The sequence below is a fragment of the Gopherus flavomarginatus genome, chromosome 1 (assembly GCF_025201925.1).
Source record: "Gopherus flavomarginatus isolate rGopFla2 chromosome 1, rGopFla2.mat.asm, whole genome shotgun sequence".
Taxonomy (NCBI): Eukaryota; Metazoa; Chordata; order Testudines; family Testudinidae; genus Gopherus; species Gopherus flavomarginatus.
In genome coordinates this window covers 321,065,489-321,084,211 of record NC_066617.1, presented here as the reverse complement: position 1 = coordinate 321,084,211, position 18,723 = coordinate 321,065,489, and the positions used below count along the sequence as shown (strand labels likewise).

The 18,723-nt window shown below is 44.8% G+C and overlaps 1 protein-coding gene across 3 annotated transcripts in view; it reads right to left on the bottom strand.

Moving 5' to 3' along the window:
* Positions 1 to 18,723, bottom strand: part of DCLK1 (doublecortin like kinase 1) — a 350,858-nt gene that overhangs the window by 69,033 nt on the left and 263,102 nt on the right. For all 3 annotated transcript variants that reach the window (XM_050937227.1, XM_050937228.1, XM_050937229.1), the window contains exon 5: positions 6,803 to 6,897. In XM_050937227.1, coding sequence (XP_050793184.1) covers positions 6,803 to 6,897 — 95 coding nt within the window. The remainder of the gene's footprint in view (positions 1 to 6,802; positions 6,898 to 18,723) is intronic.

Genomic DNA, 18,723 nt, shown 5'->3' with positions numbered 1-18,723 from the left:
ACCCACTCTAAGCATCCTCTGACTGATCAGATAATCCTCAAATGCCAGAGGTGTGGGAGTATAATGGGTAGCCTCATCCAACCTACACAAGACAACATGTTTCTCAAAGATATGCAATACAAAAAAAAGTTCACCAAGCAGAAAGGTGCATGGTAGAGCAACATCATTTCAAGGTGAAATAAATAGAAGTGTCGGTTCAGAGAGGGAGGAAATGAATTCTATGTTCCCCAGTGGCTTACCATCCCCCCATACAACACAACTCATTAAAACAGCATGGATACCTTGAGTCTCACATTAGGATTCTTTTAAACATGTCATGGGTTTACACATATTAAAACAAATACAAGACAGACATTGCTGAAACCTGCAATTGTACAAAAACACCAGTATCACCTCACATGCAAGTGGTGAAGACTGATGGACTTAGCAGTAATATTATTCAATTTTTCTTCCTCAGGAGAGCATATTATTTTTTTAAATCCTAAAAATCTCGACTTTAAAAAAAGGGAATATTTAAGATGTATGCGTTTCTTTTGTTTTGTTTTAATAAAATAAAAGATCATAACCCATGAACATTTGTGTTTTCTTTGCATGCACACAAGTCAAAAATTATACATACCTGTAGTGTGTAGCTAAGTGTGCTCATAAATCACCAGTTCGCATGCATACATGCAGCATGCAAAACAGGCCCCAGATTCTGAAAATCATGCTTTAAATGTGTCCCTGTCTTTTAGTATAGGCTGAGGCATAACTGTAAACAGTCCTTTCTAATTGTTAATGTAACTATTTAGCTTATTATTCAAACTTCTCCCATATGTACATGTTGTTATGTTTTGGTATTTCTGAAGCATAATGCACAGAAATGCACCCATTTGTTAGAATAAAGGATGGCATATGTTCCCCACATTCATTCTGAAAGGGTTACTATAGGCCAGAGGAATCTGTTAACTTATTAGGCTGCAAGCTGGGGGATACTTAGGCTGAGAGGGAAGCCCTAATTAGGGGAAGATCACCTGTGCAGGAACAGAGGGGGCATCTATAAATCCAGAGAGCTGATAGCAGAGGAAAGAAATCTGCAATCACTTCCTGGGGGAGGCTATGGAATTTAGTCTGCATTAACTCCCTGGGAGGAGGGAGTTTGGGCTGGCAAACTCAGAGAAAGCAGGAGACAGTAGGTGTAGGAATGGTTTAGGGAAAAGGCACCAAGGTTTAGGATAGTGCAGACCGATGCTGCTGATTAGAGGGTCCCTGACTTGAAACCTGGAATAGAGGGTGAGCCCGGTTTCCCCTACCGTTCACTGGGGAAGTGGCACCATCGGGACAGTGAATGAGAAAACTGCCTGAAACGGTTTGTAAGGAAAGTCTTTGATACCCTGGAAACGGAGGAGTGTAGTGACTTAGGAGAGAAGGAAGCCAAGAAGACAGACAGAGTATCCTGAGTTGCAGAGAGTTAGAGAGAGGTGCAGGGCATGCAGTGAGCAGCAGAAGGGGGTGCTGGACCTGGAAAGAGAGGATCCCCCGAGCTGCCAGGAAAGTGGTTAGTGAACCCCATGACAGGAGAGCTAACCAAACTTTCTAATCAAACAGATTTTTTAGGGTCATGTTCACCTGGACTCCTTTGAATGTAAGGAATAGCCACAAAAAATAAAGTTTGTTTTGTTCCGTGCATTTTAATTCATTCACAGCTCACTCTGAAGGCATACTTAAATCCAACTTTTGAAATTTTGGGAATCCCAGTGTATTTGCTGACCCACTAGCATTTATTATTTGATAGCTAGCGCTGAAGTAAAATTTTCTGTGCATCAACTTAGTCAAAAGATGAATGTTCTGGAAAATTTATCCACCAATTTTTGTTATGTTATGATCAAAAAAATCTCACACTTCTGCTGTATAAAGATAAAGACCTCTTTGCACAACACCACAAAAAGTTACTGAACTTTATATTTTTAAACTTTTCAGCTTGATTAGTCTCACTGGGGACTACTCTCAGGATAAGCAGCAAAACTATAATTAAAATACACCTCTACCCTGATATAACGCTGTCCTTGGGAGCCAAAAAATCTTACCATGTTATAGGTGAAACCGCATTATATTGAACTTGCTTTGATCCGCCAGAGTGCACAGTCTCACCCATCCTGGAGCGCTGCTTTACCATGTTATATCCGAATTCATGTTATATTGGGTCGCGTTATATCGGGGTAGAGGTGTAATTAAAGGAACTGAAAAATTAGGTTGGTACATGCATGGTACAAAACCTCTGCTAAGATTAAAGTAATAGTATTATTTACAACACCATGTAACAACAAACTTGTAAATAATATCCAAAGTAGTTAAAGATGTGATTTTTCTGCTATTTATTATTTATTTATTTGTATTACCATAGTACCTAGGAATCATAGTCCTGGACAAGGACCACATTATGCCAAATATAGAACACAGAGACAGTCCTTGCCCGCATTGTGGCATTCCTAAATTGCATGGATTTTCAACTATGCAGCTGTGGAAGTACACAATGGAAATATTAAAATACTAATCTCATTTTCTATTTTCAAAATTGGTGAAATTTAATTATGACAAATTACATTACTGCAACATTAAGATTCAATTTGAGACAGTCAGGAAATGCAAAATTAAGGATCTCTTATTAATATTAAAATGTCTATGTCCCACCTATAGAATTGCTCTGGATTGCTAGCTACACTGTCCGATGTCACTTCCCTATGAAGTAGGCCCAATCTTACCCTGAACTATTAATGTTCAACTCTCACTGATATCTGTGGATGTTACATAGTTACAGAAAGACAGGATTGAGCCATATGTATGCAAATAGGTAATGGTGAAACTTGCTATTCCATTTCCTGACCTCTGAGTGCTTAACACTGTATTCCTAATGTTTTACTAGTGTTGGTTTTCATGAATAATGTGAAACCCTGCTGTAACACCAACAGACTTCAGTCATCCAGTGGGCCGGATCGAACCTGGGACCTCTGGAGCTTAGTGCATGAGCCTCTACTGCTTGAGCTAAAAACCAACTCGCTCTTAGCTAAGATTGAAGAGCAGACTTATTTTATGTCTCTAAGGGGTCTCAGTGCCACTAAATGGGACAGAACACCACACCCAGGAGGCCTATGGGTTACACTGGCCCTATTGAAGTAAATGGCAAAACTTTCATTGATTTCAACAGGGCCAAGATTTCATCTTTCAAAAGTACAGTAACGCCCCACTTAACGTCCTCATGCTTAATGTTGTTTCGATGTTACGTGCCTGCTCCATTATAGAACATGCTCGTTTAAAGTTGTGCAATGCTACACTATAACGTCGTTTGGCCACCTGCTTTGTCCATGGCCGGTAGTCCCTCATCAGCTCCTATACACCACATCCCCCCAGCACCTCCCACCCGCTGGCGGGACCACGGATCAGCACCTTTCCCCTGTTCCCTCCGCCTCCTGCCCGCAGCAATTAGCTGTCTTACAGCATTGAGGAGGCTGTGGGGAGAAGCAAGGCCACAGCACACAGACTCCCACCTCCCTTCGCTGCCTCCTGCCCACCGCAATCAGTTGGTTTGCAGCTTTCAGGAGGCTGGGGAGAGGAGCGAGGACGTGGTGTTCAGGAGGCTGAGAGGAGGTCGCTTAAAGTTGCATTGTTCAGGGACGTAACTACAATGTCAGGTGAGGAGTTAATGTATATTCACAAATATACTACGGGGTGATGGTAGCGACCTCTATACTTAGGTTGCCTAACACTTTAAATTGTAAAAGATTCTTAGGATCTTTTCTTTGAGAAGCATGAATACCCCTATAGTTTGCAACAGGCCTTTGATATTCAATAGGCAGAAACTCTTCAAGCTACAAGTGACATTTCTTTCTACCATTAAATTCCAAAGTGCTATAAATGACCATTTCCTTTCAGCATGACAATTCTAGCAGCCTGTCTAAATCACTGAACATTCTAAACAGCCTCGCTCAGGCTACTGCCATAGCAGCAGACAATGTACCATGAACTCCAAAGAGCTACCAGAGCGCATGTATCTGGAAGGAGGCTTGTACAGAGAGCCAGGCTGGGATTTCTTTGACATCCCCCTCCCTTCCCAGACCCAGCACATCACGTTGGCTCAGCATCTCATCCCCCTGGCAACAAAACATAGGTCAGGCACTCCCCTAACTCCTGCCAATAGGGATGGAGCATATAGTGTAAGTGTCTCAACTGCCCTCTGGGGGCACCACCTGGGACAGGAATTCTCCCATCTCTCAAGCAGAAGAGAGGATCTAGCTGGGATCCACCCATAAACCACCTAGATCTAGGACATGGTCCAAGCAGCTCATGTCCACACCACAAGGGCACCACGTGGGACCGGAGTCCCCCATCTCCCAGCATCATGAAGAGAGAGAGAGAGAGTGTGTGTGTGTGTGTGTGTGTGTGTGTCAGTCAGACCAGGCTCCCCCCAACCACTTTGTGATCCCAGCACATAGTACCAGAAGCCATCTCCCTACTCTGGGATAACAACCTTTTCCTGCTGCTGGCTAATGTAGTTAGTCCTGAAGCTCAAATGGTTGCACTTGATGCTGCAGTGCTGAAGACTCATGGGTCAAACCCCATTGATGCATGAAGCAGAGTTTGTTACAATCAGATATGAAATAACCTGTTCATACACTTTTCCTTGGAAAAAACAATCCCAGGCAATTGCATAAAAAAATACATTAAGGACTTTTTAGGATGTAAAGTACAACACTCAAAGTTATAAAATGCCAGCTTATGGTTGCCTGTGCATCAATAATTCGTCTCTTGTGCCTGTGCATTATGATCTTTAATTACGTGATCACATAGTACTTTTGCCACAGGACTTCTGACTCATTAAATGCATAGTTTGGACACACACAGAACTGAATTAGATGCACAGGCCACCATATTTCTTGCATTTCCTAACTTTATAATGTTTGACTTTGCAATCTAAATAATAATTTAATGTAGTTTTTTGCATGCAATATATGTTTCTACACGTATACACATATTTTGTCTCTTTATAAAAACACATAATACTGGGTTTTGCGATCTTTACATAGCGTGCACATGTGTTAACCCCACATTCACATACCTTTTTCTCTTTTTTGCCTACAGACAAAGCTTTGGGCCACATTTTGCCCACAGGAGCGCATGGATCTCCCACTGAAATCAATGGGACTGCTTGCAATTATTGAGGGCAGAACCTGACCCTTTTACAGAAGAGTTATTGCTCCTTTAGTTTATCTTGAATTTCAAAAGAAAATTTCCAATTTGCTGAACATTTTGATCATACCACCACCACGCAATGTTTAAAACCCTGTGTTATTGCAACATCTTCTTCCCAAGAAGAAGTACTGGATAGGAAGACTCCATGTGCCTGACCCTCCACATTTGGAAATCAAAAACAGGTAGAGGTGATGCACTTGGCATGGAAAGGTGCTGACCACATGGCTTCCTTTCAACCTTCCCCCAACGAACATCATTAATAGGAGAAAATGTCTTCTGCCCTTCCTGATGCATGCAAAAACAGCATCAGTGATAGGGAGGGAGAAGACTGAGATGTATCAGGAAAAGAAGTGGCCTCAGAGCCAATGAGAGAATCCTTTCTGCTGCTGATGCCATCCACCTCGATAGAGACCCATATCATTACTGTGAAATCCAGCAAATCCAGATGACATTTCTCCCACCCACAGCAACTTGCTAACAATCAGTCCAATAAACCTTGGGAGTCAGATTAAAAGGACCAAGATGACACTGCTGCCAAGGAGAGGGCTTCAGGAACAACTCACACCAAATGCAACTCACGTTCTTACCTACCTGTGTTCCAAATAATAAAACCTGACCAAAATGAGGCTTCGAGTCACACACTGTCAGGTTTGCTTACAACTCCCTACTTCAAAGAGACAGGATGCTAACTCATAGTTTATTTAAAACTGAAGGAGGCTGAGAAAGCCTGAGTCCAACTGCATTTGCAAGCCAATCTGAGACATGATGCAGTGACTCAAAGATGATTTATCTGAGACCCACAGAACACAGTTGATAAAATGTCAGAAGAGATCAATAGACATCTTTCATTCTCTTTGGACAAATGCAATTAATTAAATCAATGTGCACAGCAATGACCTGCCCTTGGCCCACTCCCATACATGACAACGCTGTGTTGAACCAAAAATGTTATGTTATACAGGGATTACTACAGCAATAACATAGCTATCGCCATCATACTAGAGGGAATATGATGATGGTTAGGTACACTATGTACCTAGGCTTTTGGTACAGGAATTGAAAATCTCCTTGATGATCCTGGGCCTCCAAAGCACTAATACATCCCGCTGTTGCCTTGATGCTGAGCCACTTTGGCTGGCCGAACATAAATGTATTGTATATGGTCAGAACAATATAGTTAAATTCCACAGAGCACTCCTTCACTTTACCATAGAACTAAAGCTGGGGTGTCAATAAATAAAATGGAACTTCTAGGAGGTCTAACTTTTCCTCCAGCTGTGAAATGCTTGGCAAAAAACAAAGACATAAAAGTGTTCTGAAAGCAAGAGCAAAGACCTCTTTTTTCTTCTTAAAGATAAGCCACTACCCACTACACTTAATATTCTGCAAGATGGAGAACAGCTGCATTCTAGTTGTTTAAGAATGTTACATGGGCACAACAAGAATTGTAGCCAACCTCTTCAACCCCATACTTTTGGCTAGGTGTAATGAACATTTCTGGGGAAGGCAATTTTGGTGGCACCCATGCCAGATCCTTGCTCAGCCAGTCACAAAAATCAGTTCCTTGTTTCCTTACCCTCTGTTTTCGAAGGCTTCCCGGGCTGGTAGGAGATGGGCTTGGAGACTTCCCAGAGCGGGGAGTAGAAAGCTGGCTACCAGGGGTTCCATTAACTAGAAGGACAATAAATAAATACAGAAATAAATGTTTGGCTCATGGTACCTACAGCATAAAAGCAGAGGAAAATAATTAATAAGCATGCCTTAATTCTATCTACTTTTTCTTAAGGTACCCATTCAAATTTTTCAGATTTGGAAATGTTAAATAAGGTAGTGCAGAAATGAACTGCTTTTCTAGCACTGTGACTTTCACATTGCCAATTTATATAGTGCTTAAACAAATAAGTAGCCAATCTAAAAAGACTGTTTAAGTCAATGGTGATGAACTTCATTAAATTTTCTTAAACTGCATAGTGCCTATGCATGCATATCATGGAAAGCCATAATACTTTGTTGCTTTAATAAATATTACCTATATTAAATCCCTCTCATCCCATTTATTTATGCTTCTCAGTGCTACGAACTAGGAATAAAAAACAGCACTGCTTGCAAGAACAAGTCACTGTAGATTGCTGTTAATCCCTCAATTGTTTGAAGACATTTTTGCATTACTATCTGACCCAAACATCACCCCAGAACTAACTCACATGGACTTCAGACATATAACTGAACTGGCCATAAAATCTCAGGTATACATTATACCAAATCATCACTTACTTAAATAGTAAATTTCCTTCAAAATATTTCAATGTATTTAATTTTAGAAGCATTTTCAGCTTTATATGACATGCTCTGTAAAATTAACAAATACCTAATACCTGAAGAGTATCATAGTGTACTACAAAGTAATCACAAAGGATACCAATAATGTTCTTAAAAGCTTACTAAAGCATAGAAAGAAATGTGTATAGATAGATAGATAGACAGTATATATTTAAAGAGTGAGTGTGTGTGTATATATGTATACATATACATATATATACACACACACACAAACACACACACTTACTCTTTAAATAAACTGGCATATTAACAATCATATTTGTCAGTTTCAGAAAAAAAATGAGCAACTTGACACCTGAATTCTCAATCTTATATGATTATTTACATACTAAGGTATCAGTAAGGCATTTAACTTACCTTCTATGAGTTCTAACATGGACACAGTCTTAGTGTTTAACCTGATGATAGCAAGCACAAATTTTTTTCCCTGTACTAAGCCAAGCTGTAGCAAAGATGGGAAGTGGTGGGATTAGTTAAGGATAGCTAGGGCTGCTCGCAGAGTGAGCTGAATGAGATGCAGGACTCATAAGCAGAAGCCTTTTCTGCGTAAGGCTGACGTCTTCAGAGCAGCAGTGGGAGGTGCAGGTGCTGTCTTAGGGCTACATCAAAGGTGTCAATTAAACATAAAGCTGCTGCTTCAGAATGCTGAGCAACTGCAACCCCCACTCGATTCCAGGAAGCCCAGAAAGCCGAAGCAATTTTATATGCTGTGCACTGCATCATAATGAAGAGCCTTTGGGGGCAATATACCAAATGACTCATCTGAAAATCAAAATGACAATAACTCTTGTATACCCTTAGCTGACTGGCAGTCTAGCAACTGCTAAATCCTTCAGAGAATGCAGTGGGTATGTTAATAGATTTTTCTTAATGTAGCAAGTATCTTAGTAGTAAATATTAGGCCCACATACATTTATCTTCTGATGCTGCTCTAAAAGCATTATAAAACATGTTATAGAGCATGTTAACTAAAGATCACCATACTGCTGCATATTACCTGCCTTTTGCAATGCATTTGTTAAGAGAAAAGTGTACAGTATCTTTGTGGTATCCACTAGAATGAGAAAGTAAATTTGCAGGTAAATAGGTTGCCTTTACAGACACACATTTCACGCAGCTAAGCTTAAGGTTCAGTTCATAGCAAGGGTAACGGCGTGTACATATCAGCACAGTGCTGGAGGAGCATGTGGCACATGCACATATTTATGGAAGTTCATACAGTATCTTGAGGAATGAACAATGTGACCAATAACATGATTTCTGCATCTAAAACTAGCTCTATTAATGTATAGGGGCAGCATGAAGATATTTTGTTTGGGCAAGGAGAGAAAAGGGATAGAGAGAGATTAAAAATAAGCTGCTCGAGTCTAATCTTCAAATATGTTTTTTAATCAATCTTAAACTATTGCAATTTTGTCTACGAGGGTATAAACTTGAAGGCCATTTAGAAACATTAGCTTTAGTAGTGCAAAAAGTCTTTTAAACTGATCAGATTGTCTTATACCTTGCCGTTGTCAGGGTGAAATTCAAGGTGCTGGCTACCATTCAAGAAACCCCAAATGATTTAGATGCCTGGTACCTCAGAGACCGCTACTGTCCCTGTGACTTGCAATACACGTTGTGCTTAGAAGGAACAGTTCAGCTAACCTGTCTTAAAGATTAGAATCAGAGAAGATTCCTCAGAGGCCTCAGGAGGTCATCATTCTAGTCCACCCCCCACCTGCTCAAAGCAGGACCAACCCCAACTAAATCATCCCAGCCAGAGCTTTGTCTAGTCAGGCTTTAAAAACCTCTAAGGATGGAGATTCTACTACCTCCCTAGGTAACCCATTCCAGTGCTTCACCACCCTCCCGATGAGATAGTTTTTTCTATCCAGCCTAGACCAACCTCCTCCAACTTGAGACCACTGCTACTTGTTCTGTCATCTGCCACCACTGAGAACAGCCTAGCTCAGAGGTGGGCAAACTACGGCCCGCGGACCACATCTGGCCTGCGGGACACTGCTGCCTGGCCCCTGAGCTCCTGGCCTGAAAGGTTTGCCCCCGGTCTCTCCCCTACTGTTCTCCCTCCCCCACAGCCTCAGCTCACTGCATTGCTGGCACAATGCTCTTGACAGCAGCGCAGCTGCAGAGCCCGGGCCTGACTTGGGGCTCTGTGCTGTGCGGTGGTGTCTCTGGCTCCAACCACGTGGCACAGCTGCCTGTCCTGGTGCTCTGGCGGCACAGCTGTAGCGCCGCCAGCCACTGGTGCTCCAGGCAGCGCGGTAAGGGGGCAGGGAGCAGAGGGGGATGGATAGAGGGCAGGGGAGTTTGGGGTGGTGGTGGTCAGAGGGCAGGGAACAGGGTATTGAATGGGGGCAGGAATGCTGGGGGGGCAGTCAGGGGACAGGGAGCGGGGGTGGTTGGATGGGGCAGGCATCCTGGTGGGGGGCAGTCAGGAAGGAGAAGGGGGTTGGATGGGACGGTGAGGGGAAGTCAGGGGACAGGGAGTGTGTGTGTGGGGGTGGAATGGGGCAGAAGTCCCAGGCAGGCTGTCAGCAGGCAAGAAGTGAGCGGGTCTGATAGGGGGCGGGGGCCGGACCATGCCTGGCTGTTTGGGGTGGAACAGCCTCCCCTAACCGGTCCTCCATACAATTTTAGAAACCTAATGTGGCTCTCAGGCCAAAAAAAGTTTGCCTGCCCCTGACCTATCTCCATCCTCTTTGGAACCCCCCTTCAAGTAGTTGAAGGCTGCTATCAAATCCCCCCTCACTCTTCTCTTCTGCAGACTGAATAAGCCCACTTCCCTCAGCTTCTCCTCATATCATGTGCCCCAGCCCCTTAATCATTTTCGCTGCCCTCCCCTGGACTCTCTCCAATTTGTCCACATTCTTTCTGTAGTGAGGGGGCCCAAAACTGGATGCAATACTCCAGATGTGGCCTCACCAGTGCCGAACAGAGGGGAATAATCATTTCCCTCAATCTCCTGGCAAAGCTCCTACTAATGCAGTCCAATATGCCATTAGCCTTCTTGGCAGCAAAGGCGTACTGCTGACTCATATCCAGCTTCTCAGCCGCTGTAATCGCCAGGACCTTTTCTGCAGAACTGCTACTTAGCCAGTTGGTCCCCAGTCTGTAACAGTGAATGGGATTCTTCTGTCCTAAGTACAGGACTCTGCTCTTGTCCTTACTGAACCTCATCAGATTTTTTTTGGCCCAATCCTCCAATTTGTCTAGGTCACTCTGGACTCTATCCCTCCCTCCAGCGTATCTACCTCTCTCCATAGCTTAGTGTCATCCACAAACTTGCTGAGCGTGCAATCCATCCCATCATCCAGATCATTAATGAAGATGTTGAACAAAACTAGCCCCAGGACTGACCCTGGGGCACTCCGCTTGATACTGGCTGCCAGCTAGACATCAAGCCATTGATCGCTAGCTGTTGAGCCCGATGATCTAGCCAGCTTTCTATCCACTTTATAGCCCATTCATCCAATCCATACTTCTTTAAGTTTCTGGCAAGTATAGTGGGAGACTGTATCAAAAGCTCTGCTAAAGTCATGATATCTCACATCCACCACTTTCCCCATATCCACAGAACCAGTTATCTCATCATAGAAGGCAAACAGGTTGATCAGGCATGACTTGCCCCTAGTGAATCCATGTTGACTGTTCCTGATCACCTTCCTCTCCTCCAAATGCTTCAAAATGGATTACTTGAGGACCTGCTCCATGACTTTTCCGGGGACTGAGGTTATGCTGACCGGTCTGTAGTTCTCTGGATTCTCCTTCTGTTTTTTAAAGATGGGCACTATATTTGCCTTTTTCCAATCATCCGGGACCTCCCCCGATCACGATGAGTTTTCAAAGATAATGGGCAGGGGCTCTGCAATCAAATCAGCCAACTCCCTCAGCACCCTCAGATGCATTGCTTTCGGCCCCATGGACTTTGGTATGTCCAGCTTTTCTAAACAGTCCTTAACCTGATCTTTTACTACTGAGGGCTGCTCACATCCTCACCATACTGTGCTGCCCAGTGCAGCAGTCTGGGAGCTGACCTTGTCTGTGAAGACCAAGGCAAAATAATCATTTACTTCAGTGTTTCCACATCATCTATCACTAGGTTGCCTCCCCAGTTCAGTAAGGGTCCCGCACTTTCCCTGACTTTCTTCTTCTTGCTAACATACCTGTAGAAACCCTTCTTGTTACCCTTCACATCCCTTGCTAGCTGCAGCTCCAATTGTGCTTTGGCCTTCTTGATTATACCCTGGCATGCTTGAGCAATATTGCATGGGGAGTAGATTGTCCAGAGCCATGCTTGTAGACACCGCATGTGTCCAGAGCCATGCTTGTAGACACCGCATGTGTAGCCTCGCATGCTTGATGATGAACATTGTTGCAGCCATGTGGCCCAATAATTGCAGGCAAGTCCTGGCAGCTGTCTGAGGACTGTTCAGTGTTGTGAAGATGAGATTGGTTAGAGCAGGGGTCGGCAACCTTTCAGAAGCGGTGTGCCGAGTCTTCATTTATTCACTTTAATTTAAGGTTTCGCGTGCCGGTAATACATTTTAATGTTTTTAGAAGGTCTCTCTCTATAAGTCTATATATTATTATATAACTAAACTATTGTTGTATTGTTGTACTGTAAAATTGTTATATTGTAAAAATAAACAACATTTTAAAAATGTTTAAGAAGCTTCATTTAAAATTAAGTTAAAATGTTGATCTCAGCGGACTGAGCGGGTCCAGCAGCCAGGATCCCGGCTGGCAGGAGCCGGAGGATGAAACACCTGAGTGGCAGCGGGCTGAGCTGCTCAGCCCACTGCCTGTCTGGGGTCCCGGACGCCAGCCCCACACAGCCCGCTGCCAGTCTGTTCACCTAAGCCGGCAGTGGGCTGAGCAGGGCCTGCGGCCGGGACCCCAGCTGGCAAGGGTCCGCAGCCAGAATCCCAGACCAGCAGCCAGAACCCCAGACTGGCAGCAGGCTCTGCGGGGCTGGCGTCCGGGACCCCAGACAGGCAGTGGGCTGAGCAGCTCAGCCCGCTGCCACTCAGGTGTTTCATCCGCCGGCTCCTGCCAGCCGGGATCCTGGCTGCTGGACCCACTCAGTCCGCTGCCGGTCTGGGGTCCCGGCCCCGCCCAAGTACAGTGGGTACTTATCTTCTCCCTGGTTCTGGCCTATTCTCTTCCTTTCTCTCTGCACTGAGCTGAGGGTGAGAGTGCACTGAGCACAGGGCTGGGGGTGAAGGAGCAGGCTGGGGTGTAGGATCTGGCCAGGAGCTAGAATGAGAGAGGGGGCTCAGGGTTGGGAAGGAGGTTTGGGTATGGAGCGCTTATCTGGGCAGCTCCAATTTAGTGCAAGGGGTGCAGGTGGGAATGTGGGGGGTGGGTGCAGGAGATCCCATTTGGTGCTCAGGATGGGGGTGGGGGTAGGGATGTGGGGGGTGCAAGAGTCAGGATGTGGGAGGTGCATGGGGGGACTGGGTATGTGGGGGAGTACCAGAGTCAGGGCTGGGGTCATGGGGGGCAGGGGCGAAGGAGTCAAGCAGAGGGCTGTCTGTGTGGGGGGGCTCAGGGCAGGGACCTGGGGTGTGTGCGGGGCGCAGGGTAGAGGGCTGGGTCTGTGGGGGGGGGTCAGGTTAGAGGGCAGGGACCTTGGGGGGTGTGGGGCTGCAGGACAGAGGGCTGGGTGTGTGTGTGTGGCGGGGAGTCAGGGCAGAGAGCTGGCGGTGTGGGCTGGGGTCGTGGGGCGTTCACAGCAGGGGGCTGGAGGGGATATGTCTCTATTCCACCCTCCTCCCCCTTCCCCAAGGCCCTGGCTCCGCTTCTTCTCTGCCTCCACCGGGAGCAGTGAGCATGCTGACTCCACTCCTCCCCGACAAGGGCCATCAGCTGATCAGCCGGCAGGGAGGGAGGGAAAGACGGAGAGGAGGAGGAGGGGCAGGACCAAGCTTCTGCCCCCTGCCCCTTACCCCCTGTCCCCACGGGAGGGTGTGAGGTGACAGAGAAGAGCGAGCCGGGCTGGGCTGGGCAGGATTTTTAATGGTATGCTGCTGCCTGTTGGGACTTCAACAGGCAGCAGCTTGCCATTAAAAAAAAAATCGGCCTACATGCCGCCTTTGGCACATGTGCCATTGGTTGCCAACCCCTGGGTTAGAGTCACGAACCATTGTCATGTAGAGAGGCTGTAGCCTCGGGAGAATTGAGGCAGGCACAGATAAATTGTAGGTTTTGCGCTGGTGTTAGTGTTGATTTTTGTGCATTTATTTGTAGGTCTAAGCATGTAAAGACAGCTATTGGTGTTTTCAATAAGTGGTCATCCAAATATAGGAATATTATGCTTCCCTTTCTGCGGAGGTAGGCTGCTACAACCCTGAGGACCTTCAAGAATATTCAAGGGACAATGGAGAGGCCGAAAGGTAGAATTTTATATTGAAAGTGATCTGCTCCTAGAGCAAATCTGAGGAACCTTCAATGTGATGGATGTATAGTTATATGAAAGTATGTGTCCTGAAGGTCGAGGGCTGAGAACCTGTGCCCCTCTTTCTAGTGCTGGACTTATGGCAATCAATGTGACCATCTTGAAGTTTTGGGTCTTCACAAACTTGTTGAGTCACTGTAAATCAAGAACGGGTCTTCACCCTCCCATTTTTTCTTTTTGAGGAAATAACGTGAAGCCCTTCCCTCTGTGTTTTGTTGGTATCAGTTCTACTGCCCCAAGGTGTATGAGGTGGGTTACTTCTTGTTGCAGTAGATCTTCATGAGAGGGGTCTCTGAAGAGGGATGGTTGTGGGGGGGATGGAGCTAATGGGATGGATTATCCAGTCTTGATTATCTCTAGTACCCATCTGTTTGTTGTGATGGATGCCAGACTGGGTAAAAGGGAGTCAGGTGACCTCCAAATGGCTGAGAGATGGTAGGTGATTCCAGTGCTAAAAGATGTCGGGGTCTCAGGCCCTCAACCAAAGGCTCAAAATTGCTGCCTTCAGTGCGGTTGTTGAGACATAGTAGACTGAGGTGAGGCTGTTGTCTCTTCATGGATCTCTGTTTTTTCCCTTGTTATTCATATTGTCTGTGCAGTTGCGTGTATTGCATGAACCAGAATCTCTGTGAAGTATAATATTTTCCCTGTCTTTTCTTGGTCCTAGGTGTATAAATGCTCAGGGACTTCAACGCCACCCTTGAGTCCTTGAGTGTGTGGAGGGACTAATCTGTTTTGGCTGCAGAGGTTAGGCCCTTCAAATGGAAGATCTTTAACTGTTGATTGCACCTCTCTGGGGAACCCAGAGAGATGTAACCAAGATGATCTTCTCATCACTACCACGGTGGTTGCAGACCTCATTGCTGTGTCTGCAGAGTCCATGGCAGCCTGCAATATTGTCCTGGCTATAAGCTGTCCTTGAGAGATGATGCACCTGAACTGCTCTCTTTTCTCCTCAGGAACAAATTCAATAAAGTCTGATCGCTTTGAGTAATCCATGAGGTCATATTGGCAAGTAATGCCTCATAACTGGCAATCCTAAGGTGTAGGGTCACTGAGGAGTAGGCCTTATATCCAAAGAGGTCAAGCCTTTTCCAGTCTCTGTCATACAGCATGTTTTTGGGTTGCCTGCCTTGTTCATTAACTGCATCCACCACCAAGGAATTTGGTGTGGGGTGCGAGAAGAGGAACTCTGTTCCCTTCACCAGCACACAGTATTTTTGTCAGACCTCTTGCACCTGGGTGGGATTGTTGCTGGGGTCTGCCAAATTGACTTAACTGGTACCATAATCACATCATTCATTTGTAGAGTGAGTTTGGAACAGGTCGATGTCTGTAAGATGTCTAGGAGTTTATATTGTGCCTCCTGAACTTCTTAGAGTGAGATGTCCAATAAGCTCACAACTTTCTCGTAGAGTTCTTGAAATCATCCCCCATATTGGGAGGTGGGGGCATGATGGTGTCATCAGGAGTAGATGATGAAAAGTGGGTTGCTGGTGCCATCTCCTGGTCAGAGGTCTCTTCCTTCTCTCTGGCCACCTCTTCTGGAGGCTCACATGGTCTCAGTACTGAAGGTCAGGGTGAATGATGTGTACTCATCCATGCGGGGGAGGAGGGCTGGGAGGTTTGTGATGTTGTGGGGGCACGCTGCCGAAGGGCTCCAATAAGACCACTGTGGTGAAAGAGGCATTGGTGGCATGCATGGGTGCCTGTACCAATGTCAATTTTTGGGCCCAGTATAATAGCCCCTGTGCGGTGGCGGATCAGGTCTGGTTGGTGGTGGATCGGGGAAGAATGGTGCGAAGAATATATTTCCCCTTCATCCTCATCCTCCTCGTCACTTGAGAATGGAGGAGCAGATTGAAGTGGAGGGGTGAGATGGCTCGGTACTGACTGACCCCAAGTGACATCAGTGGTGAGAATAGTGTTGAGATGACTATTAGGTCATTTTGATGCAGGAACTGATGCAGCGCTGCTAACATCAGTGCCGTTGAAGCTGTAGCGGTTGGTACTGATAGTTGCAGCTTGGTTGTTGGTGTCGTTACGTGTGTCATGTCGGCAAAAGACAGCGCCGTGGTTTGCAGTGATGCAGAGCCATTCACTGCCAAGTGTCTAGTCAACTCTGCTGGTGTTGAGGCATGGGGTTTGGTTCGCCCTTACTGCCTATGTCAGAGGTAGCCTGCTTTGGGTCTTTTTCTCTCATTGCACTGGAGGGTGCCACTACTTCAGTTGTGGAGAAGGCCACTGAGGTCTGTACTGATGGTGTTTGCCACCTTGGAGAATGCTGTTTCTTAGCAGATTACCAAGCTGGGGAAGTTGTAGCCTGCTTTTTTGCAGCCTTCTTGGTGGAGGGGTCTTTAGTCTGAGCCATGGAGGAAGGGCCTCTGTCAGAGGCTGCAGTTGGCCCATGCAGGGGGGGATCCACAGCTTGAGGCTCAGATGCCAGCCAGAGAGACTTCTCCATCAGGAGGAATTTAAGTTGTAGTCTCTCACCTTTATGGTCCAGGCTTTTAGGCTGTGGCAGTGTGAGCACTTTTGAGGTCTGTGTGTCTCGCTGAGGCAGCAAACACGCTGTGAGTGCTAGTCTGACACAGGTATTGAAAGTCTGTGTGTAAGACAGTGTTTAAAACCGGGCATTCCCCTCAGAGGAGTGTTTCTCCCCCCATAAGGGGAAAACCCAAGACTCTAAACGTTAATAATGAAAACCTAAACTTCTAGTCTGAGGGGGAAAAAATGTTTTTTGGAGGGAAAAGAAACTAAACAGGGAGAAAAGAATTAACTACACTTAGTTTTTGTTAAGTTAACTAATGAAAACTATGCTAATAAGATTAGGCATAGAGGCGCTGCTAAATGCTCTGACTCAAGCCAAAGGCGGGAGAGAAGGAACTGAGTGGGGTTTGGTCACACAGTGCAAGATAACTGCCTGAGGCAGCGCAAGATGGTGGCCGCACATGTATGACCCAACCAGGCACTGCTACCACAAATCTCTGATTACAAGTGCAGGGGGGCACGAACACCTATAGTGAAGCACCCATGGGGACACTCTTTGAAGAAGAATCAAGGTTTATTTGTTTAAAATTTAACATGCTAAAATACATATCAATAACTAAATAAACTATTAAAAGATTTTGGCTGCGTTGAATATATGTATGCACATGCATAGATGTGAAACCCTTTGATTATTGTTAGCTCTTGCTATGTTATGCCTGATTAACCCTGGAAGGTCTTCAGGGCAAGGACTCATGCTCTAAAGACTAAATAAAAAGACAGGGTACACATATGGTGCTATAGATATAAACAAAAATATTACCATTGAGAACAACAAGGGATAATGTTGTAAACAAAATAGGAGTTTGCCTGCACAGTGCAGTAAATAATTTATTTTAAAAAACTGTACGTTTTTAATTAAAAAAGAAAAATGAATAAGACTTAAAGTTGTTAAGTGCCCTCTTGAGAACCTGGCATTGCCAGCATACTGTACCAGAAATCATACTCTAGTTATAAAGCTTGCTTGCTGAGGTCTGAACAGCTTGTACACTGAAAAACATGTTTGTTTGGCTGATTATTTTGTGCTCACTGATCAGGTTTGCTAAACACAAAAAGAGTGTGTGAGAAGAGGAAGAGAAGGGTGCTATGTGAGACTTTTTTCCAGAACAGAATAGATTACACATTCACATCTTAAACCTATACCAGTCTAAGTTTAAACATTTTTTTTTACAATTGTCTGAATAACATGTATAGTTCATGTAGCATAGCCATGAACCCATCATTCTGCTAACGCCTGCAATTTGTTGCTCTCCTTCCTCACAAACACTTTCTCTCTCAGAGATTACATCATTTTAAAGTAGTTAAGGAACAAAATGTACCTTGTGTTTTTTTCCCTTCTGTTATTGTATTTTCATTGTGTGCAGGTCTATTAGGCTTTGCCTCCACTGCAAAATGATGAGGTGTTTTCATCAAATAAGCTATCTCCATGCAATATCCTAGAAGGAGACGAGGCATTGTAATTTTTACCTTGATGTAGCTAGTCAAGGCCAACCCCCGGATCAGTATCAGGTTTATTTTGACTAGTTACAGAGTAAAAACCACCTCTGTCTCATCTCTACTAGGATTTTTCATCAAGCCAGCTATCTCAGTATAAAAACACTTTTCTCAGGGTGAGGAAGCCGTGAAGACAGACTATTATTGCAGTGTTTTAGTCAATAGACTAGGAATGTCAGTGGTAACCATCAGTCTCAGCCCAGCAAAAGACAGGATCCCTCCTCAGGGAATATAATTCCAGGCTCCAGAGTGTCCATGGGGATTTTTAAATCCACAAATCCCAGAAATGGATCACTGTCAGTCCCAAAGCATAAGAATGTGCGCAGTACACTACTCTTATAGAGTGGAGTCAAAAAGTGATATATTTTTCTGCATTGATATTTTGCTATAAAGATGAATAATTGGCCCTTGTTTCCTCTCTGCTTTTTACCAGAGTTCATCAGGTATCTATGAATTTTGACTGCCAACTCCATGTAGTGCATCAAGTAAAAATTAGCTAAACCTGGTGACCAGCTATTGAGAAAGTAGGAACAATCTGTCTTTTCAGGTGTTTTGCCTAATTGGCCTAAAAATCAGTCTGGTTAACTGATTATGGCTAGGATTTTTGAAGTTAAAAGCCAACTCTCTCTTAGTATCTGGGCACCTAACTCCCTTAG